The following is a 25433-nucleotide window of genomic DNA, read 5'->3' as shown; positions in this document are numbered from 1 at the left end:
TGTAAACAATGCCCAAGATTATGGATCATCTACTATCTACCTTGGTATATCCAAGGAGCTCTACTTTGCCCCACATTACTTCGTCGCCCCAGATACTTCCGCCGCCACTGCCTGCCTTATCCGCTTCGCCGCCTGCTCCACTGCCCTGTTCACATCCATGATCTCCGTCTGCCTCAGTCCAAACACCCTCGCCATCTCCGGCACCTGATCCAGCGTGAGAAGCAGACCGGTGTGATGTGTCGACGTGGGCGGTGTTGACGTGACTGCCGTTCCCGAGCTAGAGGACGAGCCCGAGTAGACCATAGACGCCGGAGTGGCCGTCCCGTCCGGCGCAGTCTTGCTTTCTCCCTTTGCCTGCTTCGGAAGGTCCGCCTCGGCGCCCTTTATCCTCGGCGCTGGTACGCCTTGGGAGACCGCGCCCGTCTTGACGCCCTCTGAGGTCGTCTCGTCCGGCGCATGGTTCTCCTTTCCTCCACCACTACCAGACGCGACGCTAGCATAGATAGCGTCGAGGTCTTTACTGGGCGTCTCGACGATGAAGCCCAGTTTGAGCAGCTGTTCCAGGTACGTCGCGCCGCGGTAGGCTTTGTAGTGGGACCATGCGCGCCAGAGGACGTAGAACATGGGGAAGTTGGGGAGGACGGGGATGATGGCGAATGGCCAGGTGAAGGGTACACTGGGGATCAGTAAGAGTACAGGATGATAGAAGGGAGAGGGTAGCTTACAGAATGAGAGACCGGGTCATCATCTTTCTGTGGTAGGGTGCGCGGTGGGCGAGGAGGCGGTGGAGTTTCGGTATTAAGGCGGGGAGAGGTTGGTCTTTGAGTGCTGGGTAAAGCAGGGGGATCTTTGAATCAGCCTTAGACCATCAGGGCGTCATCGACCGCTGGACAGCGCTACGCCGGACCCGAGCGGATCCTCCCAGCACGTTCGTCGTGTCCCGCGCACGATGTGACTGAGACTCACCTCGGCCTTCTCCTGCACCTCTCCCTCCTTCGCGACCTTCACCCCCAGCCCCTCCTGTATTCCCTTCAACGCCCACTCCTCATACTCAATCTTATCCATCAAACCCTCCCCCTTCGCATAGAACCAGTACATCCACCCATCCTTCGGTTTATCTCCAAGCTTCAACCACTGCTCTGTCGCCTTGTTGAGCGCACGCTGATGTAATGGCGTGGCCTCGACGGGAGGCGTTATGGGCTTGGTGGCAGCGGGAGAGGTATTGGTAGTATCTACAGGCGTGGGGACGGGCGGTGGTGGCTGCGAGACGTGGAAGAGGAGTAAAGGGTTGGGGAGTTTCGCTTGTGTTCCCGCTGGAAGGGTTTTGGATGCGGGTCGGGGAAGACGGACGAGGGGGAGGGCGAAGATTCGGAATTGGGTCGAAGGCGCTTTAGGAGGCATGGCTGTTAGAGTATTGCTGGGAGATATGAGAGCAGTAGGAAGGAGTATTTATGGCCGAGCTGTGAACCAGTTTGGCGATCCTCCCTTAATGTGCTTTTTCCAAAGTACGTCATCGTGGGATCTCGTCTGAGACTTTTGGTCGCCATAGAGTACATGAGAGCCATCTCATCTTGCCTTCTACCCCTCACACGAGAACACAAACAGCACCCGCAGACGTCAGCATGGCATCAGCGACAGCGACTAAAGAGCCACCAGCGGCACCGGCAAGCTCGAGCACGCTTCAAAAGGCCAAAGTCAACCTATCGTACCTTGCTCTTGGATCGGCAGCTAGCGTCGCGCCCAGCTCGCTCGCGACCCGCTCTTTCCTCACCACCACGAGGTACGTACCACGTTCAGCATCCCTACACATCTATCAGACCGTCTTGAAGGAATAGCAGTGCGTGCAATGGCTGACCCAGCAGATATGTCCTTCGGTATGCCATCCGCAGACTGATCCGATACGCCAAGTACGCTGCAGTGGGAGCTGTAGCGGCTCTAATAGGCGGGTCGGTGCTTGGTACACTTGGAAGCGGGGTAGCGTTCTTTGCTGCACCAGGACTGCTGGGCGGGATGGGAATAGGTGTCTTGACTGCTGTAGGCAAGGTATGTCTCTCTGGCTTTACACACCCCAAGTGACAGCGCTATGCCGCACCGAAGCGCTCCATAGCGGACTGTGTGACTGAGAACCATCACTGACACCTTAGTTTGGCTGGAGACATCGCGGGAACTGGTTCAGGGGAGGATACTTTGAGGGTATGAGACAAAGGGCGGCAGAAGGCCACGATGGAGCAGCAGACGAACACAGCGATGCGGGGAGTGTCGAGCGGGCTGCAAATGCAGAGAATAACCGGAGGAAGGAGGACGTCTGGATGCGGGCATAATAGCAGAGATGTAGCTGTTATTCCCTTGACTCCCCTCCAAATCCCACTGCCCACTCGTAAACCGACGTCTTCCGTGCGAACCTCGCCGTCCCCTCGCTCTTCTGCCTTCGCTGTCCCGTACCGACGTCGAAGGGCGAATTTGCAGCAACCTCGTTGTCCGAGTAAATGTGGAGGTGGTCAGTAAGCGTCAGCAGCATAACCATCCGTCCGTCGCCCCCGATCCCAGGACCAGCATTCCTCTCACACCGTGCATCCAGAATCAAACATACACCCCAGCCGCCTAGTGGCCGGCTTGACGACGCTGCTCCTGGATAACGTTCGCGAGCTCCTCAATCTTCCGCTTGGAGCGGAGAAGCGTACCGAGCTGAACAGTCAGCATAACCCCTTCATCATCACCATCATCGCGCCAGACTCACCCTCTTCTTGGTGAGCTTCCTCGCCTTCTTGTCCTTCGAGTTCCTCAACAGCTCCATCACTCGCTTCTCGTATGGGGAGAAACCGGCAACCTCGCGGATGACCGACTTGATGAAGGTCTTCTTCTCGCTAAAGTATGTCAGCTGTGTCCCAATGGTGATGAAAGGTGCGATGAAGCTCACGTCTTGACACCCTTCTTGTGCGAGGGGCGGACGGCTTTGGGGATAACGGTGGTGGGGCGTCCGCGGTTAAGACCGAAACGGAGGTCTAACGATCAGCACATATCCAGTGAACACAGTTTGCCCAGCAATTCCTCCCGGCCGCACACGCAGCACCTCCTCCCTCCACGACCGGCGCCACCACATGTCCACATGCACTCCAGCAGTCACATCATCTCCTCCGCCGGTGCCGTTGCTCCAGACATTCCGTCCATCACATCCTCTATGCTGCCCAATTTCCCCCTTATCCCTCCATACACCCCTATCTTCCTCCAACTCACTGGAGCGAGGGGCCTTGCCCGATGACATTTCGACGTCCGCCATTGTGATGATCTGTTGAATGTATCCAGTGGGTATGGAGCGACGATTGTATATCGAGGGCAGATTTCGAATTCGAGCAGAGTTTCGGTATAGGTGTAATGCGTGGATTTGAGGTAGGAGCGAGCGGAAAAAGGGGTCTAGATCAGCGCAGTCCTCCCTGTACGATGCTGTGCAGCAGCAGGGATGTATCCTCACAGGTTGTTTGTCGAGGTGGTCGATGTTGAAGGTCGGGAAATAGCAATAGGACCTGGTGTGAGCGCAAAATCCGCGCGCAGTGCTAAGCGGGAAACGCCGTAAAGATCCCGAGTGTGGCGAAACTCATCCGCCTTATCAAAACAGCTTGTGGCATGACGTGTCAACATTCCTCCGCCACCCGCCCCTCCTGCAGCACACAAATTGGACAGCGGGCATCTCTCTTTCGTCCTTACACATGTACTCTGACTATACCAAATGTCGCTCGTTTATACGTAGCCCACACGAGGCGTCTCAATGGCGTCCGAGGAGATCGAGATAAAGCGCCTGTTATAATGCCCCCTTAGGCCGGTATTCCCACGGACGGGGAGCTTCGCTTAGGGCGGACACTACGAGAGCAAGGGGACTGCTGTGCTGCATGCAAGGACAGTGGAGATGATATGTCGGGGTTGAGGAGCATCTACTGGACATCTGATGGTGCCGAGTGTGACGCAGAACTGACTCTTCGACAAACAGGCATGTCTACATATAAGCTCAATCCAGATTCTATTCAGCCTTCGCCTTCCTCATGACATCCCAGCCCAGCGCTCTCATGACGGCCACCACCGGACTGACCTCCTCCAGATCACAGCGATACCTCTCCGCCCATCCGACCGAATACCACTCCTTCGTCCCGTAATAACAGCTCCAAAGGAATATCGTCCACGTCCACACCGCGCCCCATTTCCCCCCCACCTTCCGCCCGGTCCACTTCCTATACAATCGCTCGAGAGAGCAGCCGAGCGCGGGGATCATGTACTGCAGGAGATTGGCGCGGAAGGAGAAGGAACCGGTGAAAGGGTAGAGGAGGAGGCTGTGGTGGATAGCCGAGCCGAGGAAGATGCGCGGGATGTGGAATGCGTGGGGCAGCCAAGCGAGGGGGAGGGTACAGATATGGAAGACGTTCTGGGAGTCAGCGCGAACCATTTAGTGGGAAGGACGGGCTTACTCGTAGATACTGTTGAGTCAGCATGCAGACCCTTCGACCAGTAATGATGGACGTACAGTATGATACCGCCCTCCCCAAAGCTCATTCAGGCTCTGACTCTTCCATGGCGCCCGCATGACCGGGGGCCACTCCTCTGGCGCCCACAGTCCGCTCCCAACCGCCATCAGCGCATGCTGGTCCCATCCCACCCCGACGCCCGCATAGGTGATTATCGTCGATACAGCCGTCATCAGTACCGGCACGATCCAGCGCGGCAACCCCGTGTTGTGCGCCATAGTTGCCATACCGGCGTCCCAGTCTTGTGGGCTTACAGCGGCATCCATGGCGCCAAGGTTGGACGGGTCGAGCAGGTGCATACCAAGCGTGAGCGCGTCGAAGAGAAAGAGGCGGAGCAGGAAGTGGCCGAGGTGATTGAGCACCGAAGGGAAGTATCGAGGAGCGTTGCCAGTGTAGGGAGGAGAGTACTGAGTGAGACCGTGCAGGCGGTACTCCATCAGCGGGAGGTTGAGCGCTTTGAACATCCGGGTTTGGCGGATGAAGTTGAAGAAGGGCGGTCGGGTGAGGGGGTGATAGCTCGGTCGAGTGGGTGAGAAGGTCCAGCGTATGGATGAGCACATCTGAGATAGTCAGCACATCTATCATCGTCAGCAGCCGGGTCCATAAGGTCAGGTAAATTAGCAAACTACTACGTACAACAACGAAGATCGTGTTCCCGCGCTTTTGAACGTCAGCCCTTTGTAAAGCTGCATATGATGAGCAGGCACTTACTGCAGCCCACTGAGTGGTCTCTGTTCAGTATCAGCTACGTCCTCCGGCACGGGCAAAGAGCTTCGAAGACTCACCTCCAGACAAGTTCACCGTCAGCCAGCACCAAATAGGCGCACAGACCGCGAGCGGTAGCAGGGCATTACACGCCAGCTGCGCCGTCGGATGCTTTTGATCCTCGCTATACCCTGGCGGAGAAGGGATATGGACCAGGTAGGCGATAGTGAAGATTGCAGAGAGACCGAGGGCGAGTATGGGCCATCTTTCGGCCAAAGGTAGGCGAGCGGGAAGGTGGTCGTGCACCGAGAACTCTGTCAAGAAGGGATGGACGAAACTCGACGCTTTGTGTGGCAGCATCTTCAGCAGGTAGCATATGAGTCCAGCGATACCAGTATCGAGTCATAGACGAGAAGTTATAGCAAACAGAAGCCTCCAAGTCATGCGAGGCATGCAAGGAGGCATGTGCGCGCGGACGAGGACGGGATTCGCCGAAGTGGGGAAAGTGGGGGACATCTCCCCCGCAAGCAGCTGCTAGATGCTATATGTGGCGACGCCAGCTACGTCAAGCGAAGAGTGCACTGAACACAATACAATCACTGCAAACAGTGTCCATGCGTAGGGCGGGGTCCCAGTGCCAACATCATCATGCGAAGCCGGGGCCAGGAGATCGAAATCAGAAAGCAGTACCACCGTCTCCGCACCCGGAAAGACAGGCCGCATATCTGACCTGCTCCGCGGTGGACCTGCGTTGAACATCAGCCAACGATCGTCTCTGCAGGCTGGCCACTCACCATGAGATAGGCGTTCTTTGATCGCCGATTCGACAGACGTACAGCATGATATGTGAGCAAGACCGGAGGTGGCACCCGGGGTCGGGGTGAGTATACTGATGACATAGCCTGTCCCTGTCCTGGTCGGTCATACGCCTGAGGAGATAGGCCTTCAGCTCGCGGATGACGTCGCCAATGGTGATCCCATTTCTAGGCAATCAGCAAAGAGCCTCGCCATATAGATACCGATCGACGCGAGATAGCATGAGATGAGTGCAGGCCACTCAGAGGTGGTCCTAGCTCACTCGTTGGATAAGGCGATATCGTGATAGTAGTCAAATTCGCACCGGAGCTTGGTCATCTAAGCAGGAGTCAGTGAAGGTCGGTGTAGTGCAGACGATGGATTCCATGGTATGGCTCTGATAACCTACCGGTGGATTTGTCCTGTCCAGTCAGCCTAGCCGGGTGTCAGACGGGCGGACAGGGGTTATATCGTTTGAATCATCTGCCTCGACTATATAAGGAAGCACTCACGCGAAAGCTCGGCCCAGGAGGGGATGATCTCGTAGCCACGCGTAGCGAGGGTCCGGCCCACGCAAACCTGTCGCGTCGAAATCATCTCAGGTGATACTGTTTAGCCCGTCGGGAGCCTCCCAATCATCCCATTGAGCAGACCTGACAGCCATATAGCCCTGGACCATGCGCATAAATGAGACGTCCCCGGCGTCACGGATGAAATCGTGTATGTCAGGCATGTGGGGAAGGAACCCCGAGACGATTCTTGTAGCTGAGCGGCAGGAGGTGGGGGACGGCAGGCACTTCGGCCTCGGACGGCGCGATATGATAAGGCAGCTTTGGACGTCCAGGATGATCACAGCACTCGCACATCTGTCTGTCTTTGAAGTACTGGTGGTGGGCGAGGACATCGGTATCCGACGTGAGGAGATCGCCTGTACGTTTGGTCGCTAGACAGATCAGCTTTTCCCCAGTGTGGTCGGTGGGCGATATGACGGAGGAGAGACTTACATGGTAGTCCGAACTGGTAGCACTGTGGTATCCTGCACCTATCCCTGTGCGCCACCACCTCGATGTACACCCTCTTCCAGCTCGTCTCCTGGTCGTCTACGGCTCGACCAACGCCAATGGCGCGGCAAAGCAGCATCCACCGCTTCTCGCCCCCATAGTAGGCTCTGGAGCTCGAGCAGACCTGGCTGAGGAGGATGTGAAGTTTTGGATGGACAAAGTATGAGCTGATGGCGGTCCTACGAGATCAGCGCCGACCGAGAGGGTCTCTGATCCAGCCGGGACTGACCAGATATCGGGAGGTATGTCTAAGGAGTCCATGATGTATATGCTGATGAGTTTCCTTGCTGCTTCAACAGCTTCAGCGAGACTGGTTGCAGTGACAGAGTGATATGGTGACTTCAAGGTCTGTTTCAGTCACCTCGCCGAGATTTGGCAAAGGTCAACAATGTAAGGAATGTGGAGCTGAAGCTTGAAGCAAGAGCTGAAGATTGGAGGCACGATAAAATCTGATACTGTACAAAGACTCTGCGATTTGTATCCTGCGGACTGTGACGGGTGCGACGGGTAGAGCGATCCAGCCGAGCAAGACCATCTTGTATACTGTCCAGAGATGATATAGGTGCATTCACAACTTGATGTTAAGCTCAGTATTGTACCGCCTCCGCCCACTTCGCCGCCACGAGCTCGCCCCACCGCCTGCATCATGTCCTGATCCACCCAAATATCCTACGTCCAGAAGGATAGTATCACGGGAAGAGTAGCAAGATTGACTCTCCCGTCGTGCAGAGGCATATTTGCCCACGCAACCACATTGCTTTCTCTCCGATATCGCTGGACACGATCAGCGCTCGCCCGTATATCTTACACCGGTTATATAGAGGACCAGACTCACCCAAGTTCCGGCCTGGATTTCGGCATACCCCTTGCCAGGTAGGCAAGTCTTGTATCGCAGCTGTAGATCTCATCCAGCTCATCGGGCGTTCGTCCGGCTCTGCCGCAAATCTTATCGAGGTCCTGCGGTGACAAGGGCTTATTGAGGTATCGATTGAGGTGGTATATGACGTCCTTGATGGTGATACCGTCCCTACGCTGGTCAGCTATGACGCCAGGTCCAGAATCATGACGAAATTACCGGTTGACCAGCCTGACTTCGAGTTCTTGCAGGCTGACAGTCATCTCGGCCACCTGCTGTGTCAGCTCGACGCGTAGAAGACAGCAGAATGTACTTACCGGCGGATTCGTACTGTCTCGTCAGCTCTCTTCCAGGGACATGATCTTGAGCAGAACTCACGCGAATGCCCTCAACAGCATGTGATGCCCATCAAGAGGGACGAAGTTCCGCCCCGTCCACTCTGTGCTCCGTTCATCTTCGACGTCCCAATCCACGCCTTCCAGCTTGCCTGACAGCTCATCGGCGGCGGAGTATGGCTGTATGGGCAGGAGGACGGTCTGGCCGGCAAGCCATCGCTGGAACTGGACGCCACCTGTCTCGGCGAGGAAGGGGTGGAGGACGGGTTGTCGAGGGACATTCTTCCGGTTTTTGTAACTGAGGGGAAGAAGGTGAGGCGTGATGGCTGCAGTCTGGGGCAGGACGTCGTCCGGAGGGAACTGGGGAGCGGTCTCGGCTGTCTCATCGCCTGTCTGAGGAGCAGGCGGTGCGGCGGGGATGATCGGCGCGCCCAGGGCGGGCAGGGGGACGTTGAAGATCTGCTGATACTGAGAGGCTGAGAGAGGCGCCGCACCCAGCAATTGACCGAAAAGTGCGGTCATCGCGTCAACCTGGACGCCTGGCGCATGTGGGTCCTCGTCCGGAAGTACGTCGGTCCCCTCAGGCGGATTGTGTGCGTCCGAGTGACCGAAAGGCTTGCCGCATTTGCAAGGGCGGGAGGTCTTGAGGTACTCTTGGTGCTGTTGGGTCGCCTCGGGGGAAGGAAGCAGGTCTCCAACGGTACTCAGCGCTGTTGATATCAGCTCCAGCCTCCATCCACTTTTGCTTGCCCTCATGGCGGGTACTCGTACAACTCACGAGGAAGACCAAACTGATAGCACTGAGGCAGCTTGCACCTCTCCCTGTGCATCACCACCTCCACAAACTTCTGCTTCCAACCGGTGTCCTTCTTCTCCACAGTGCCCCGCCCAACGCCTATGGACCGGCAGAGCAACTTCCACTTGTCTTCATCCTCGTAGATCGAGCGAGACGACGTGCATATCTGGCTGAGAGTGATGTGAAGCTTGGGATGGACGACGTGATCGCTAATGGCGGTCCTGATCTGTCAGCCGTGTATCACGGGCCGTGGTGAGGGTTGAGCTGGAGAGACCGGTCAGATCCTGACTTACCAGACATCAGCTGGGATATGACCACTGCTCATGATGATTGTGGTGAATATGAGTGTCTTCGACAGGTCTGGACAAGGGTGAGTATGATGTTGTATCAGAAAAGAAGCAAGGATGTGGAGCGCCGAGCAACCCGCTCGGACCCCTTGTGTGCGTGTGTGTCCTCGAGGGAGGAATGTTCTGGACGCTGTCGGCTAGTCAGACGCTCCTCAGTCACTATCAGCAATACATGGTCGTCGGTGATGAGTGCTACGTCATGTAACAGTCAGAGTAAGAAGGTCAGACAGGAGTGATAGAGTGAAAGAGCTGAGGCGAGCGGTAGGAGATACGTGGCAATTTGTGAGAGGTCGTCGAGCTTGCAAGTTGGCTGTGTGAGCAGCTGATCCGACTCATTGCGCGACAGATGTGATGTCGCTAGCTCATGAGGGCAAGCGGTCTAGACAGTGAATGCATGTGATGTGTCTCTTTTCATATTCGATTATATACAAAGACCGAAAACCCTACGCCTATAAACGCATACCTGCTCATCGCCTCATCCCAAATGATACTAAGGTTGCTGCGGCCACGCCAGCCTCACCCAGCCTATGGACACCCGCCTATCCCGGAGTCATCACGCAGACAGTATCGCCTCCCTGTATGACAGTCGCTGCTGCGCGAAACCAGCACTGCCCATTCTTCGCCGGATCGCTGGGCCGATAAGCTAGGCTCATTTCGTCTCAGAACAGTCAGAAAGTGCTCACCTGATCGATGGGACTATGCCCAGCTGCTTCTTAGCGAGGTATGCAAAGCGGTTGGCACAATCCTCAATCAGACATTCTTCCGCATTATCCAGATCCTGGCCGGCGCGGCAAAACCGATCGTGATCCTCCTTCGAGAGGGGCTTCTCGAGATAGCGATTCAAGTTGTAGATGACGTCCTTGACGGTGACTCCATCTCTGCTTCAATCAGCTCACACTTTGTAAGGGAAGCGTCCGAGACTTACCGGTTGATGAGTGTCACTTTGAAGCCCTGGATCATGATCTTCATCTCGGCCACCTGACATATCAGTTCCTTCCCCGTCTTCTGCTGTGTTCCTTTCTGGATTGACATACTGGAGGGTTGGTTCTGTATCGTCAGCATACGTCCGCCCATATCCACGAGGTCAGACTCACGCAAATGCCCGAGTCAGCAACGGATGCTCCTCGATCCGCCTATAGTTCCGCTCCTTCCACTCCGCGCTAGCTGCATCCTCGACACTCCAATCCAGCCCCTGCGACTCCAAAGTGGCGACCGAGCAAGCCTGCATCGGCAACAGCGCGGTCTCCCCCGCGAGGAAGCGGCCGAACTCGATGGAGCCGGTCTCGGCGATGAACGGGTGGAGGATCGGCTTCTTGGGCACTCGGTCGCGGTTCCGGTAGCTGAGGGGGAGAAGGTTGGGCTGGATGATGGGACCGGACGGGGCAGCGGGAGCTGTAGCGGCAGTAGCAGGAGGAGCAGGCGCTGTGAAGACCGGGGCGGGTCCAAAGACCGAAGTGTTCCCAAGACCGAACAGGGGGAACTGAGCTGCCTGGGGTTGCGGTTGTGTAGCTGAGTTGGTCGGAGCGACCGGATTCGGCGGGGCCGCTCCCGGTGGGGCAGGTGCAGGGGCAAATGAGAGGGACAAGGGAATGTACTGGTACTGGACTGGTGGGGGTTGTGTGCCCGGGTTCGTGGGAGCTGACGGGCCGGTCGGAGCTGCTGTCGCCGGAGGAGCAGTCCCGAGCGGAAAGGTAGCAGCACCTCCGCCCAAGCCCAAGATTTGGACTTGAGTAGGCGCCGTCTGAGGCATGCCAGGGATGTTGGCGCCGATCTGACCGAATATCGAATTGAGGAGACCAGTAATAGCCGGGCTGTTGATAGTCTGAGCGGCCGGACCAGCGGGGTCTGCGCCGCCGGCCGCGGTACCGTCCTCGCTCGCTTGGTGGGCCTCTTGGTGACCGTTTGCCTTGCCACAGCTGCACTTCTGTGGCTGCTTGAAGTACTCGATATGCTGGAGTGTCGCCTCGGAGGACGGAAGCAGGTCGCCGATCGCGTTCATGGCTGCTGCATCAGCTGTCAATCCGCTTCTGGCGCCCACTCGCTCATGGATAAGATCAACTCACGAGGTACACCAAACTGGTAACACTGAGGCAGCTTGCACCGCTCCTGATGCATCACCACTTCGATAAAGACCTTCTTCCAGCTCTCCGACTTCTCGATCGACCCCCGCCCGACGCCGATGGATCGACAGAGGAGTTTCCACTTGTCCTCATCCTCGTATATCGACCGAGAAGAGGCGCATATCTGGCTGAGCGCGATATGGAGCTTGGGATGGACGACCTTGTCACTGATGATGGTCCTGAGGGATCAGCTAGAGCCCGGAAAGAAGATCGGTGCGCTCGTGAAGGGATAGCAAACATACCAAACGTCCGCCGGAATGTGAGCGGTAGGCATACTGCTGCTCTATACTTGGGTGAAGCTAAGTCTGAGCTTGTCGTCGTTGTCGAAAGGGCGCTTGGTTATCGGGAAGTATAAGTACAAAGGTGAGCAAAGACGAGAAGCACGTTGAGGGATGATTGAGTTAGCAAAGGGCCTCGTGTCTATTGTCTGTTGTGTGTGTGTGTGTCGGCGCGCTTGGGCGTGGGGTAGCGAGGGAATTCTCTGGCATCGTCTATTGTCAACCTTTAACGGGCGTCAGAATCGTCCCAGCTTCTACGACTCTACATGAGCGGATAAGAAGCGAGACGAGTGACATGTACGGAAGGTAGATGAGTGACCGATAGCTGCAGGTACAGACAGGGTGAACGGCACGTCGAGGAATGTCCGCCGCCGGAGCGCTTCCTGATATAATCAGAGCCCTTGCACCACCCTCACCCATCAAGGAAGCGTAAGAGGATCATCGGCATAAATATATACAGCATAATCACTACCTTATATCCCTGCATCATCCAACTTGCACGACCCCCCAATGTATATCCGACTTGAGCGTCAAGCCCGCTCGACGCTCGCCTCTCATGTCCGCCTAGTTCGGGATCAACTCGCAGACGACCTGCCCTCCATCGAGCCTCGAGATACCTCTGAACCAGCACTCCTTGATGCCAGTCTTCCTGAAAAGTCAGCTACAGCTCATCCTTTAAGACCTTTACTGTGAAGCGGACTCACGGGAACCCGGGTGCCTGCTGAACCTTGGCCCCGGTCCTAGTAATGAATTGAATGCGAGTCTTGCAACTGGTGACATCGCATACGTGCGGAGTAGGATCGCTGCAGAGTGCTGCGCGATCCCCGAGCGTCATGGGAGAGGCAAAGTAACGGCCGAGCTGGGTGATGCAGTCTCGGATGGTGACGCCGTCCCTGCTGATTGAGCTATACGCACTACCTCGGGAGGATAAATTGCGAGCTTACGGGTTGGTGACGTGGGTGGAGAAAGTGTCCAGCTCGAAGCGTATATCGGTGACCTGCCAATCAGCCTAGCTGCGCCAGAGTCATCCCGAAGCAGCTTACCGGAGGGTTGGTCCTGTATGGTCAGCAGGAAACTACAAATCGTCTTATTGAAGATCACTTACGCATAAGCTCGCGAGAGGAGCGGATGCAGCTGGACATCCACCAGATCTGGGTTCCGCCTCAATCCCTTCGGGTCAACCGCCTCCTCCCAGTCGATACCGACCGGGAGGAACGGGAGCGGACCAGGCGGACCGAGCGATACCTGAGCCTGCAGCGCCATCTTGCCCATCAAGAAACGCTGGAACTGGACCGAGCCGGTCTCGACGAGGAAAGGGTGGAGAATGGGTCGATTCGGGACGTCCGCTCGGTTTTTCCAGCTAAGAGGGAGGAGGTGGGCTCTGGGCTTGGGAGCTGTGGAGGTCGATTTCGCCTTCTTCTTTGATTTCGGCTTGACCGCGGGAGGCTGGAATGGGAGGGTGGCGAGCGTATCGAGGTTGGCGGCCGCCGTTGCGGGGTTTTGGTACATGGGCGGGAAAGGCGGGAAAGGGGGCATGGGGCCACCCCCACCCCCCATGAACATGGGCGGGAGAGGCGGCACAGGTCCACCTCCCATACCCAGCATGCTGGCCATCATGTTGGACATCATTGCCGCCATGGGATCGTTTGAAGCGCCGGGGAAGAGGCCCATCGGGTTGGGAGCAGTGTCATCCTCCCAATCGTCGTCATCCTCCTCGTCCTCATCTGATCCCTCCTCCGAGTCGTCATCATCATCATCCGAGTTGGACTCCCCCTCGGTATCTTCATCATCCTCTTCATCGTCGTCCTCATGATGACAGCCGCCGCAGTTGCAGACATGATTCTCCTTGAAGTACTGGAAGTGCTCGAGGACGGCTTGGGCGGAAGGAAGGAGGTCGCCGACGGATTTCATAGCTATCCAGTTAGCTCTTCCCCTTCAGTCCATCCTCCTTCCGCCAAGATACAGCAGGGGACTCACCAGGAGCTCCATACTGGTAGCACAGCGGGATCCGGCACCGGTGCCTATGCCTATACACCTGCCAGAATACCGTCTTCCACTTGATGTTCGCCTCTCCGCTCGCCCGCCCAACCCCCATGGACCGGCAGATCTGCTTCCACTTCTCCTCGAGCAAATAGACCGCTCGCGAAGACTGGCATGTTTGACTGAGTGCGATGTGATGCTTCGGCAGGACGAGGTGTGAGCTGACGACCGTCCTGAAAGGTCAGCTGAAGGCAAGTGTGAAAGGGATGCTCCCGGATACCGGCTCGTCTGCGCATCGCCATCTCCATCTCCTGCCATTCTTGATGGCCAACTCACCAGACGTCGGATGGTACCTCGTCTCCATTCATGATTGCCTTGACGCTTTGATAGGTGTTGTACGCGGAGATGGACGAAGGAGGAGTCGAGCAACGCTCAGCTGCGGCGCATCGCATGGAGCGCTCGGCCGCGGTCGGAGCGGGGCGCGTGCTTACGGCATGTTTCAGAGTGCAGGTCCAGGCTCGCAGATTGTTCGAGGGCAGTTCCTGCAGTTCCTGCTGTGACACCGGGCAGAGATCATCTACGAACTACCAATGGGAACTCGCGAGCATCTGCAGCCTTGGCGATATCGTGTGCATCATTTATCCGTCAATACGGCGATTTGTCGGAAGTGAAATTGCAAGTCACCACGCCCTTTGCCATGTTCAGCTGTCCGGCGAGAAAGAGGTCCGCGATGCCAAATGCTACACCCCTGTGACTGCATCAGCGATTGACCCCCTTGTAGCATGATGTCAGAACTTACGCTGAGTTCGGTTCGCTGGCTTCAAGCAGAGAGCAGTCACGGACCACGTAATCCAGCCTTGGCCTGTCCGATTGGAGGTATGTTCGACGGTAGTGCGGAGGCATGTCGATGGTCTGCCGATCCACTGGGGAGAACGGTGCCAGGACGTAGTCACGGATGCCTTCCAGCACGTCTCCGACCGTCACTCCATCACTGAAGCCATGTCAGCGACAATTTCTTAGCGCGGCTGAGTGGGGAGGTCTGCTGACGTACGGATTGACGACGAAGGTAGACAGTATATCGATCTTCAGCCGCATGTGCGCTACCTGGGTTTATCAGCTAAATGAGCCCGTTGCCAGAAGACCCTTCAGATTGCTTACAGGAGGACTTGTACTGCGGGTCAGCCGTGACCACAAGCGATAATGACAGGACTCACGCAAATGCGTACAGCAGTACAGGGTGGTCCCTGATGTCCGCGTGAGACGGATCTTTGATGTTTCCTAACGAAGAGACTGCCGGCTCGTCCCAGTCCACGAGTGTCGGCCACAAGCTAGCCTTGCGGCCAAGACCGCCGAGAGCTTGCCCAGTGCTGATTGCGAAATAACGCGAGAGGAAGTTGACGAAGGGGATCGAGTGGAGTTTCGTGAGTAACGGATGAAGGACCGGATGATGCGGGACCCTGTCTCGGTTCCTCAGACTGAGAGGGAGGAGGCGGCCAATGGGCAGGGGTTTGGGGGGTTCTGGCTTGGATACCGGCTTGGGAGCGCGTTGCTGGGCGATGACCGTAGATGGTCCAGCTGCGGTATGCTGGACCGGCGAAGGAGGACGTGGTCCCATCATGTCCATATATTGGCGTTTGAAGAATTCGGCGAGTTCCAACGACGGGGCAAGGGGGAAGGTCACTGCGGCCGGGGTGTTATTGTACTCATCCCACTCCTCGCGGGTTATATCGTCCTCCTCCTCGGAATAATCCTCCTCGTCCGAGTACTCCTCCTCATCCTCGTCCTCATCATCGTCCTCCGGCACCGCCTCCACGTTGTTGTTGTCTGAATAGCGTAGCCGCAGTAGTCGTCACCGCAATTGCACTTGTGGTATCCGACTTGCCTCCTAAAGTACTGCCTGTGCTCCATAACCGCTTCGGCCGAGGGTAGGACGTCGCCAAGGGTCGTCGACGCTGAAAATGTCAGCTCTTAGTCCCTCAATCGAGCATTTATGAAGCTCCATAGATCGTCTGGGTCGGCGGGCACTTACGAGGTACACCTGATAACCAACATTGCGGTAGCTTACACCCCTTCCGGTGCAAAACAGCCTTTACAAAGACCTCCCGCCATGGTGTCTTGTCCAATACCGCGCGCCCCAGACCGATAGACAAGCAGAGCTGCTTCCATGTCGATTCGCCCTTGTACGCTGCGCGGGAGGACTGGCGCACTTGACTGAGGGCGATATGGTCTTTGGGCTTGATGATGTGGAGGGAAATTACCCGCCTAGCTGTCAGCTTTTTGAGAGTCCCATTTCTCGGACGCTCCACCCAGTATGGACTTGCCAGACATCGGTAGGGATACTGTCGCCTACCTTTCTGATACGACGAGCACGACGTGGTTTCCGAGTAGGCATTGCCTGAGATGTAGAAGTACAAAGAGAGATTCGACGATTTTGGGTTTCGGAACTTGACTGGAACTTGCGGAGTAACAGGTTGTAATACCGAGCTGACAGGTGTACCCATCCGGCCTACTGATCTGGAAGCAACGATCGACACTCAGCAATCTACGTCGAAGATAGAAGGTACTCTATTCTCAAGCACTCCCACCGCTCACCCCGCTCTGGCAGCTTTCGCCCCCGGTCCCTCCCTCCACGTCAGAATCGGCCTCTCCCTCGTCCGCCTGATCGGTCCATTTCCGTCCCTCTCGCCCCACCCTACTCGGGCAGCACGATTGCCATACCCATTATCCACCGGAGGACGCGCCAGATGGGGTGGTGCCCCGTACCCCGGTCCGCCCCTTCCTCGGATGCTCATCAGCCCTTCTGGCCCTCCGCGTCCGCCTGGTCCAGGTCGGTCGTTTCCGTATCCTCCTCCGGCATTGAGTCTGGATGGACCGGTGGGAGCGTTGACTGGAGGTTGCCTTTCCGGACCAACGCCATTCCCTGCGACAGGGGCTCCGGGACGGACAGCATTTGGACCCGTTCCAGACAATGGTACCGCCACTGGCCGTCCCCTTGCCGGCGCCATATTCGCCGGTCCGCCAGGTCCAGGCCGACCCATCGGCATACCTCCCCTCGCTCCGCTTCCTCCTGTCAATTCGAACCTGTATCCCGACTCCGCCTGACTGTCTTTCTCGACCTTCAGCGCCAGCTTCTGCCGACCGTTAAACCACGCTTGTTCTTCCTCTTCCACCAGCCCCTTGACCAGGTCATCCTGCACAAACTCGACGTGCAAGTCTGCGCCGGTATCTTCTGGCCACTTCCCACCTTCTATCCGCTCGGCCGCTTCGAGCGCGTCCTGCTCGGAAGGGTAGGTAGCGTACGCGTGATCCTTGACGCCGCTGAGCCAGAGGGCGGGGGCGGACTCTCCAGCGAAAGGCGCGCGGGGCGGAGGGAGGCGTGATGAGGGGCCGGGAGGAGTGGAAGAGGTGAATAGGTGCTCGTGCAGTGAAGAGTGGACGAGCGGGCGGCGGAGATTGGTGATGTACAGCGTGCATGTTGGGGGGTGGACGAGGTGGGAGAGCGATGAGGGTAGGGGTAGGTAGTCGGTCCGCCGTTTCTGCTTCTGCCGTGGTGAGGTCGGTGGTGTAGCCGTGCGAGCGCGCTTCTGACTGGGAGCAGATGCGCTATTCTCAGCTGGTGCTCTCTTGTTTTCCAGCTCGGCGGAGGCGGCTCGAGAGACCGACATGGGCGATATTGACCGGACCTTGGGCGGTGTGGGCGGCAGACCGGCTTTCGCTTCCTCCTTTGCAATGACGGCAGCGAGCTCTGAGTCGAGACAGGCAGGCTCGAGCTCAATGTCCGAGTCCGAGACGGCCTTTCCGGCTTGAGTGTCGATTTCTTCGGCGCGCTCGTCTGCCCCTTTTACCATCCCGTGGCCTACCGTCACTTCCGGCTCTTTTGCTCCTTCCTTTGCTTCTCCCTCATCCTTTGCAGCGTCGGCTGCTGCACTCTCCTCCGCTCCGACCTTGCTGTCGCCCACCGTCTGCTCATCCTTGCCATCCTTGCCCTCCTCCTCGGTGAATACGGCCGACTTTTTGCCCAGCGGCTGCGCCATCTCCTTCATCTCATCATTGGGAGGCGCCGTTGTCGATCCGCCCGAGATATCTAGGTCCAGTGCAGCTTTCAGCCGATCCGCAAGCTGTAATGTCAGCTCTTGGCCACTATGACTTCAGAGTGCTGAGAGTCATAACTCACGTCTTTCTTCAGCCCCTTTGTGTCGAGGCCGCGCTTTGCGAGCTCTTCTCGCAGCTCCACCACCTTGAGACTCGGCACATCGAGCGTCTGTGAGTCGGACATGATGGTCGTAGTATGTCTGGCTTGCTGAAAGTGTCGAGCTAAATGAGAGGTGAACCATAGAAATTCGACGCGTTACTGCTGGTGCACACCAAAGCTATGATGACGTGGCATTTGGACAAATGACAGTATCAAGCAACTCCTTCATTCACTTGTCTCATCACTTGTCTCAGTCCAGCGTCCAATCGTGAGCGTCATGCATGCAGCCACCATGTCAGTTGAGGTTACCGCAAGCTCGGATCGGCGCCCGCTCCATGCAAGTTGTGCTCCGACTCCCAGCCATCTTGCCCAATCCTATAAATCGCGCAAAGTGCGGAAAGCGGAATGCTCTCGGCATGCGGCACCGAGGCGATGCCGATGCGTCGGTGGCGCCCCGCTAGCTCTTGCCGCACGGCCGACTTGCCAAGCACGCAGATCATCCGCTCGTCCATCCAGCGAGTCCATATAAAGAGGGAGCTCGGACTGCCTTCTTCTCCTTCATCAGCCCTTCTTATCCACTTTTCTCTCCTTGTGCATAAACTCAACACCCCCAATCTCCAAACACCACGATGACAACTTCGCTTGATAACCTGAACAGCCGTGCCGCAGATGAGGTGACACTCAATGGGGATGCAGCGGTTGACATGAAGGCTGAGCTGGACGACGAGCGACGAGACGTGCCCGAGGGCTGGGTCAGAGCTTTCGATAGGAAGTAAGCTGAATGCACTTCCGCGCAGTTCCTCGAGGCACAAGCTGAGCTGATACCCCAGGTCTGGCCACCACTTCTACGCCCCCTCGAACGCGTCGGGCAAAGACGACAGTACCTGGACACACCCTTACGACTCTTCCACCTACCTCGCTTCTCTACCGGCGGACCATCCTGCCAGTCCTAGGTCATCCGCCGCTCAGGCATTGAAGCAGAAGGCGGCGGATGAGCAGGCCACTTCGACCTCCGGTGCGCCGAAGGAGGGGGGCTGGCTCAGCAAGCTCGGGAAAGCTATCGGTGGGGAGGGACCCTCTGCCGAAGAGAAGCGGGCTATCAAGGTGATTACCTCTTGTGAAAGGTCATCTGCAGCAGCTGACTCAATAGGACGCCGAGGAGAACTTTGCCAAGCGCATGGAAGCGCTCATGAGTGGCGATATCACCGTCCTTGGTATCAGTACGTCTTCTCCGATGTTGGTCTGGCTGTAGATTGATGCTGATCCCCTTGCAGAGCAAAAGTACGCAGCAGACCCATTCGCCTATCCCGCGCCTACCGCCTCATTCGACCGCAAGGCTGCCTCTGGTGTCGAGTATGCCTATGGTCAGTCCACTCAGTCCCTCCGCTCCTGTACACGATGCGATAGAGGCTGACGACTCAGGGTATCGAGGAGAGTATCAGCGCAAGTATACCCGCGAGCTCGGCTACGACCGGATCGCCAAGCAGGCTGGCGGGTTGTCGGGCTACATCGACGGGGTCTTGCGTGAGTGACTGCTCTTGCTTGTCTGTCCCTGTTCCATGAGACGATATGCTGACCCGTTGCAGAGGGTGCTGGGGTTCCTGTTGCTGGCTTCAACGCCAAGACGGGCTATGGCTATACCGGGGAGGTCAAGAAGTAGTCGACCCTTCTGCACTGAGCACGGGAATCTCTGGTTGATCTGAAGGAAATCGGTTGTACTTGACATGCGATCTTGTTCTGAGCATCCATGGCATCGGGACTTGACATTGCCAGGGAACGCCAGCAGTCCTTGTTGGGGAGCAACCCAATGTTTCGAAAGCATTGATACCGTCGCACGCATAGACAACAAGAACTTTGTAAAGTCGACCTCCACTTCACGTCTCCTCTCAATCTCGACGATCTCAACGCCCAACTATCGTACATCGTCTCCCGTCCTCCAATATTTTCCTTTGATCGCACAATCGATAGCCTGACCCATCGCGATGTCGCCCCCCATCTCTTTCGTTCCTCGTCATTCCCAGCCGTTCACCCTGGAACAAGCGATGCAATTAGAAGTGGACATGCTCGTTGCCGGTCAGTCTTCCCATGCTCCCCATCACAACGCTTTCCCCGTGGACGACGCGTCATCTACTGACGTCTTTCAGAAGTCGGCAGGCTTGAGAACTCCCTGACACACCTTCGAGAGACCCAGGCGGAGCTAGCCTCGTTCTTGAAGGAAGATCCAGAAGGAGATGCAGATGGCGAGTTGGCTAAGGCGATGGAGGAGAATGATGAGGTGATGTACGTCTGCGGTCTTCTCGCTGAGTGGTGCCTGTAGCTGATGAAACAGCGAGAGCCAGAGCGAACGCGTCACGCTCGTCAAGATTGCGCTGCTCAATAAGGTGGGGGAGGGCGGAGTGAGGCATATGGGGCTGGAGGTGGGCGAGGAGGAGCTGGGAGGGACGGCGAACACAGCGCACCAGCCAGATCGGGCAGCTACTGGAGGCGCTGAAGTAGAGGAGGGCATGCACCTCTAACTGGTCGCATGTGCTAGCTGCAAAGGACGATCAAAGAATTCACCTGGATTGCCGATGTGGATACAGGTTGATTGAGCGTGTACATTGATTCATGCGCTACGGCTACAGCTAATATAGGTGGTTATAAATGGTACTCTAATTACTTCTCATCTAAAGTCGTCGTGTGTGCCACGACGGGTCTATAGTGCTTCTCATCCCTTTCCCTTACTCCCTCTCAACTCTCGCTTACTGCTCGCCGATCCACCGAGCCTTGATGTTGGCAACATTGCGGCGGATGGGGGTAGAGGAGTTCTTGCCGACAGTGGTGATGGCACCGGCGGTGATGTTGAACGAGGTGGTAGAGTTGTAGGCACCGAGGCGGATGGTAGAGGGGAGGGTACCGTTGTAGGTCCAGGCGTAGCCCTGACCGGCGCAGGTGGTGTTGAGCGCCTGAGCGATGGTGACGTTGGAAACAGAAACCGAGTTGAGGGTGACGTTCTTCAGGCCGACCGACGAGAGGGTGACGTTTCCGACACCGGGGTACGCTACGCCGATGAGGTCCGCGGCGCCAAAGATGCAGTCGTTGCAGAGGTCGGTGGCGTTGAAGAGCTTGGCGTAGTTACCGAGGGTTCCGTTCTGGTACGACGAGTAGAGGTCCATGAAGAGGGGGACGGAGATGTTCTGACCAACCTTGGCGGAGAGCTGGGTGAGGAGGGAGGTGGTGCAGTAGGCGGTACCGTTGGTGATGTTGTAAGGGGGGTTGGTGAGGGGGATGGGGGCGTTGGTGCCGTTGAACGGTGTGCGGGTCTGCAGGCAGACAACCTCGCGGGCGAGGGGGTACTGAGCCATGATGGTCCGGAGGGTACCGTTGGTGATGTTGTACTGCTGGAGGTCGGTGGCGCATCCTACACCAATCTGCTGGGCAGCCGAGATGAGGGTTGCGTTGGAGCAACCAGACTGGCCGCACTCGATCGAGGTGATCTTGTCCATGACGGGGAGGAAGGAGGCATTGGGGGAGATGGCCGACATGATGACTGATGGTCAGAATGGGTCGCCCGAGAAATGGAGGGTTTACTCACCAGGAACAAGCTCATTGACGTGGAGACATTGAGAGAGCTCGGAGCCGAGGGCCATTGACAGGACGGTCTGCTGGCAGCTGGGAGAGAGCCTGGAATGTCAGCCCAAGTCCTTCCCCAATTTCCTAGGTGCTTCCACTCACTTGCCAAGGGCAGAAGTCACGCCAGCGGGGATCTGGGCGAGCGCACCAGTAGCGGCGGCGAGAGCGAGGACAGCGGAGGTAGCGCGCATTGTGATGGCTGTTTTAGAGGATTTAGGTGGCAAAAGCGATAAGTGAGGTATGAGTACGGTTGAGGGACAAAGTCAAGTCTCTACCAGTCTTTATATACATCTCGAGTCGCAGCACCTGCATCGCCCTAGCCTTTCACTGACGTCGTCAGGCAGTCTTCATGAGGTAAAAAAGGGCAAAATCTTCCCTCATCCCGAGGCCGAGAGCCGCGACCGGCCGGGAGTGGTGCAAAAAGATACGTCATTGCGTCATCGCCGTCACTCGAACCTTCCCTGGAATGTGGTTAGCTCCTGAATAGAACAAGCTGGAACCCGAACGATGCGGCAAAGGCAGAGACTGTGGCGGCGACGACGGGGCTCTCTGCGGCAGTCGTCAGCAGCCTAGAGGCGACGACGACAATAGCGTGCACGCATCGAGGATGACAGGATGCAAGCGAGAAGCTGACAAGATGGCGTCGGCCGGGAGAGACTTTCAGGCACGGCGGGTGGCGAATCACGGAGCGGAGCGGAGGCGGAGGTCGCCGTTCGGAGCGTGACAATCATCAGTACAGCTATCAGTACTGTGACGCGGCGTGACGCGGAGTCTCCACACACATTCAATGCACTTCATTTGGCCACCTGCTTCTCTTCATACACCTATACACTCAGATCGTTCTACCCGCAAGACCCCCCCCCCCCCCCACAACAATGCTCTGTGGACTCATGAGATCCAGCTCCAACATTCATGCTGACTCCGAGCATTCGCTTGAAAGCTCGGGCTCTGCGGAGAAGCAGAGCTTCCTCCCTGCCGGCCCGAGCGATGAAGAGATGTCCAAGCGGTTGAGCGATCTCAGACGGGAGCTTGAGGATGCCAAAGTGGACTGTTAGTAAGTCTTGATAGGGGACGTGGTACCACGGCAATCATCATCTGCTCTGGGAGGGGGCTGATCGCTAGTGTGGTACCCAGCGAGGATGAGCACCAGGTTCGTCCCCTTGTCCTACCCTCAACGATGACGGCTTGATATTGACGACTCCAGTCTGAGGAGGTAGCCATCAAGGACAAGCGGAGGGAATGGATCTCCAGGTATGCGCAGCTACGGAATCCCAGGACCTGGGCGATTCAAGCTGACCACAACAGATTTGACGGCTCTGCGGGGACGGCCATTATCCCTCGATCCACCTCGAGCAAGGCCCTGCTCTTTGTTGACTCACGGTACTGGCTCCAGGCCGAACAGCAGATCAACAAGGAGGAGTGGACAGTGGTCAGGGTCGGCTCTGTCGCAGGGAGTGGACCGGCGAGTGTATTGTCCGGATGGACAGATTGGGCTGTGAAGGTTAGCTTCCTACTGCTGGTCAAGAGTTGCAGTCCACAGCTGACAGTCAAGGATGCCGAGGATGGTAGCAGAATAGGAATTGATCCCAGACTGATCTCGTCAGGTGAGCTAAACGTGGTGTGCCCGATGCTCCAGCCCAGCTCACCCGCAGCGTCCGCCGATTCTCTTCTGGCCCGCCTCGAAGACACCGCATCTCGTCTCGTCCCGATCACCTGCAACCTCGTCGACCGGGTCAGAACCCTCCCTCCCCAGCAGATCAACGCACTCAAACATCACCCTGTCTCCTTCTCAGGCGAGACCACCCTCTCCAAGCTCTACCGACTCCGTACCATCCTCTCAGACAAGGTCGTCTCTGGCCGAGAATGGGCGTATGTGCTCCCAGCACTACCGCCTATCGCTTGGCTCCTCAATATGAGGTGCGAGGGCGACGTGCCATTCTGTCCCGTCGGCTTCGCGTATGTCGTTCTGACGAGGGAGAAGTGCCTGGTGTTCGTGGATGAAGCGAAGGTGGTAGATGAGGAGCTGAAGAAGGATTGGAAGGAGGCCGGAGTGGAAGTGCGGAAGTATGGGATCGAGGAGGTCGGGAAGGCGCTCAAGGATATAGAGAAGAAGGTGAAAGCGGATGAGAAGAAGTCGGGGATGAAGGTGTGGACATCGGCAAGTGCCAGCTGGGCGTTGAAGAACGTGTGCGAGTCGGTGAGTATTCAGCTGTTGGATTCGCATGAGCGATTTTTTTCGCCCGAATCAGCTGACAGTTCCAGGCGGAGATTATCCCTTGTCCCGTCACAATCACCATGGCCGTCAAGAATGCTACTGAGCAGGAGGGCTTCCGGCAGGCGTACCTTCGGGACGGACGAGCAATGGTGAAGTCTCATAGGGCAGCGCAGACGTGACCGCGGAGCTGACGGTCCAGGTCCGGTGGATTGCTTGGCTGGAAGGTCTGCTTCTGAAGGAGAAGCGGGAGGTGGGGGAATGGGCGGCGGTGCAGACTCTGACTAGATATCGGAGACAAGAGGACCATTTCGCGTGAGTTTTTCAGATCGGTCCCGTTTCCTTCCGCGGCCGAGAAGTAAGCTGACTGTGTCAGCGGATTGGCATATGAGGATATCTCCGCATCTGGACCCAACGGAGGTGCGCTTCTCCTTTCGTGTCACTTTGGACCGCGCTGACAGTTAGCACTGGCGCATTACCATGCGAAGCGAGGGCAAGATATGCCAGTCGGCGTGGACGCGCCATATGTCGTGTGAGCTGGCTTCGTCCTGGTATTGTCGCAGATTGTAGCTGACTCGAACAGTGATTCCGGAGCGCAGTATCTAGGTCAGCTAGCAGCATCGCATGCCACCACCACTGCAATTAGCTGACGGCTTGCAGATGGAACGATAGATACGACCCGAACCATTTATTTCGGCAACAAGCCCTCGGACGAGATCAAGCGGGCCTACACACGGGTTCTGCAGGGTCACATGGCCGTTGCGCAGTTTTCTTTCCCAGAAGGAATGGATGCGAGCTGGATGAACATGCTCGCTAGAGCACCATTGTTCGAGTGAGTTACATTACGTCCTCGCACAAGTATCATGGCTGATTCGCTAGGGACGGCCTCGAGTTTGGACATGGGCTGGGGCACGGTGTGGGTTCATACCTTGGCGTACATGAATGTAAGTTATCCCTGTTTCCAACATGTCCAACGAGTTGGACCTGGGGTATAGCTGACCATGTAGATCCTGTATCGTTCCCCCATGGCTTCTCATTCCAGCCTGGACACGTCACGACTGTTGAGCCGGGCTACTATAAGGAAGGAGAGTTTGGGATTCGTATCGAGAACCTATATTTGTGCAAAGACAAAGACGTGAGCTCGCTGCAGCCTCTTCGGGTAGCTTTGAGCTTATATACACAGACTGGGGATGACGAGTCCAAGCCAAAGTCGACCGAGAAGAAGTGGTACGAATGGGAGCGAATGTCCCAGGTTCGTTCAAAACCAAGACCTGATACTCATGTGTAGTGGAGAGAGGGAGCTGACTTCTCCCAGGTGCCTATCCAGACATCCCTCGTCGACTGGTCCATCATGAGCAAGGACCAGATCAAATGGCTCAACGCACATCATACCGATGTTGAGAACGCGCTCATGCCGCTCCTGGATCAGGGCGACCAGGACAAGGAGGCGAGAGACTGGCTGAAGAAGGCGTGCAAGCCAAGGAAGATCTGGCCGTGGACTCGCTAGGCGCAGCCAATATGGTGGCTGAAAGCGCCCTCTTGTATAGTACTGGTGTTGTATACATACGGCTCTACAACAATGCATGACCTGATCTGATACGAGCTACACGTATCGGATATAATGTACAACATG

At 56.8% G+C, this 25433-nt stretch overlaps 12 protein-coding genes across 12 annotated transcripts; 4 read left to right on the top strand and 8 right to left on the bottom strand.

The window, feature by feature from the left end:
• Positions 1–75: 75 nt before the first annotated feature.
• Positions 76–1401, bottom strand: MKK02DRAFT_43587 (mitochondrial K+-H+ exchange-related-domain-containing protein; the record flags this gene model as incomplete). Its single annotated transcript, XM_053092508.1, has 3 exons — positions 76–676; positions 726–847; positions 967–1401. 3 exons carry the CDS (start codon positions 1399–1401, stop codon positions 76–78), a joined length of 1158 nt encoding a protein of 385 aa, XP_052947437.1.
• A 221-nt stretch (positions 1402–1622) lies between these two features.
• MKK02DRAFT_43586 (uncharacterized protein) lies at positions 1623–2321 on the top strand (the record flags this gene model as incomplete). The annotated part of the gene is made up of 3 exons (XM_053092507.1): positions 1623–1780; positions 1863–2043; positions 2145–2321. 3 exons carry the CDS (start codon positions 1623–1625, stop codon positions 2319–2321), a joined length of 516 nt encoding a protein of 171 aa, XP_052947436.1.
• A 280-nt stretch (positions 2322–2601) lies between these two features.
• Positions 2602–3277, bottom strand: MKK02DRAFT_43585 (putative structural constituent of ribosome; the record flags this gene model as incomplete). Its single annotated transcript, XM_053092506.1, has 4 exons — positions 2602–2685; positions 2738–2864; positions 2918–3002; positions 3235–3277. The coding sequence occupies 4 exons, from the start codon at positions 3275–3277 to the stop codon at positions 2602–2604; spliced, it is 339 nt and encodes a 112-aa protein (XP_052947435.1).
• Positions 3278–4012: 735 nt separating this feature from the next.
• MKK02DRAFT_43584 (uncharacterized protein) lies at positions 4013–5576 on the bottom strand (the record flags this gene model as incomplete). The annotated part of the gene is made up of 5 exons (XM_053092505.1): positions 4013–4411; positions 4455–4463; positions 4511–5071; positions 5223–5242; positions 5297–5576. 5 exons carry the CDS (start codon positions 5574–5576, stop codon positions 4013–4015), a joined length of 1269 nt encoding a protein of 422 aa, XP_052947434.1.
• Positions 5577–7659: 2083 nt separating this feature from the next.
• Positions 7660–9384, bottom strand: MKK02DRAFT_43582 (uncharacterized protein; the record flags this gene model as incomplete). Its single annotated transcript, XM_053092504.1, has 7 exons — positions 7660–7711; positions 7908–8099; positions 8148–8200; positions 8246–8258; positions 8307–8973; positions 9042–9280; positions 9353–9384. The coding sequence occupies 7 exons, from the start codon at positions 9382–9384 to the stop codon at positions 7660–7662; spliced, it is 1248 nt and encodes a 415-aa protein (XP_052947433.1).
• Positions 9385–9945: 561 nt separating this feature from the next.
• Positions 9946–11800, bottom strand: MKK02DRAFT_43581 (uncharacterized protein; the record flags this gene model as incomplete). The annotated part of the gene is made up of 7 exons (XM_053092503.1): positions 9946–10036; positions 10090–10284; positions 10332–10384; positions 10441–10453; positions 10501–11407; positions 11470–11705; positions 11769–11800. The coding sequence occupies 7 exons, from the start codon at positions 11798–11800 to the stop codon at positions 9946–9948; spliced, it is 1527 nt and encodes a 508-aa protein (XP_052947432.1).
• A 568-nt stretch (positions 11801–12368) lies between these two features.
• MKK02DRAFT_43580 (uncharacterized protein) lies at positions 12369–14152 on the bottom strand (the record flags this gene model as incomplete). Its single annotated transcript, XM_053092502.1, has 7 exons — positions 12369–12453; positions 12509–12697; positions 12749–12801; positions 12848–12860; positions 12910–13717; positions 13782–14017; positions 14121–14152. 7 exons carry the CDS (start codon positions 14150–14152, stop codon positions 12369–12371), a joined length of 1416 nt encoding a protein of 471 aa, XP_052947431.1.
• A 277-nt stretch (positions 14153–14429) lies between these two features.
• Positions 14430–18060, bottom strand: MKK02DRAFT_43579 (uncharacterized protein; the record flags this gene model as incomplete). The annotated part of the gene is made up of 9 exons (XM_053092501.1): positions 14430–14532; positions 14584–14775; positions 14836–14888; positions 14943–14955; positions 14999–15608; positions 15638–15736; positions 15850–16046; positions 16377–17902; positions 17959–18060. 9 exons carry the CDS (start codon positions 18058–18060, stop codon positions 14430–14432), a joined length of 2895 nt encoding a protein of 964 aa, XP_052947430.1.
• Positions 18061–18605: 545 nt separating this feature from the next.
• On the top strand, positions 18606–19636 carry MKK02DRAFT_43578 (uncharacterized protein; the record flags this gene model as incomplete). The annotated part of the gene is made up of 6 exons (XM_053092500.1): positions 18606–18748; positions 18807–19080; positions 19127–19196; positions 19251–19340; positions 19399–19500; positions 19563–19636. 6 exons carry the CDS (start codon positions 18606–18608, stop codon positions 19634–19636), a joined length of 753 nt encoding a protein of 250 aa, XP_052947429.1.
• A 322-nt stretch (positions 19637–19958) lies between these two features.
• On the top strand, positions 19959–20492 carry MKK02DRAFT_43577 (uncharacterized protein; the record flags this gene model as incomplete). The annotated part of the gene is made up of 3 exons (XM_053092499.1): positions 19959–20049; positions 20121–20256; positions 20306–20492. The coding sequence occupies 3 exons, from the start codon at positions 19959–19961 to the stop codon at positions 20490–20492; spliced, it is 414 nt and encodes a 137-aa protein (XP_052947428.1).
• A 225-nt stretch (positions 20493–20717) lies between these two features.
• Positions 20718–21779, bottom strand: MKK02DRAFT_32444 (uncharacterized protein; the record flags this gene model as incomplete). Its single annotated transcript, XM_053088503.1, has 3 exons — positions 20718–21505; positions 21551–21639; positions 21691–21779. 3 exons carry the CDS (start codon positions 21777–21779, stop codon positions 20718–20720), a joined length of 966 nt encoding a protein of 321 aa, XP_052947427.1.
• A 699-nt stretch (positions 21780–22478) lies between these two features.
• MKK02DRAFT_23806 (peptidase M24, structural domain-containing protein) lies at positions 22479–25307 on the top strand (the record flags this gene model as incomplete). The annotated part of the gene is made up of 16 exons (XM_053086787.1): positions 22479–22642; positions 22711–22738; positions 22793–22839; positions 22894–23089; positions 23141–23192; positions 23241–23785; positions 23845–23952; positions 24003–24115; positions 24177–24220; positions 24266–24332; positions 24384–24406; positions 24461–24632; positions 24680–24744; positions 24808–24935; positions 25005–25052; positions 25116–25307. The coding sequence occupies 16 exons, from the start codon at positions 22479–22481 to the stop codon at positions 25305–25307; spliced, it is 1992 nt and encodes a 663-aa protein (XP_052947426.1).
• Positions 25308–25433: the final 126 nt, after the last annotated feature.

The sequence above is a fragment of the Dioszegia hungarica genome, assembly GCF_025882075.1.
Source record: "Dioszegia hungarica strain PDD-24b-2 chromosome Unknown MKK02contig_7, whole genome shotgun sequence".
Lineage (NCBI taxonomy): Eukaryota > Fungi > Basidiomycota > Tremellomycetes > Tremellales > Bulleribasidiaceae > Dioszegia > Dioszegia hungarica.
Note: the sequence above shows the minus strand (reverse complement) of the source record. Positions and strands in the feature narration are given on the sequence as shown.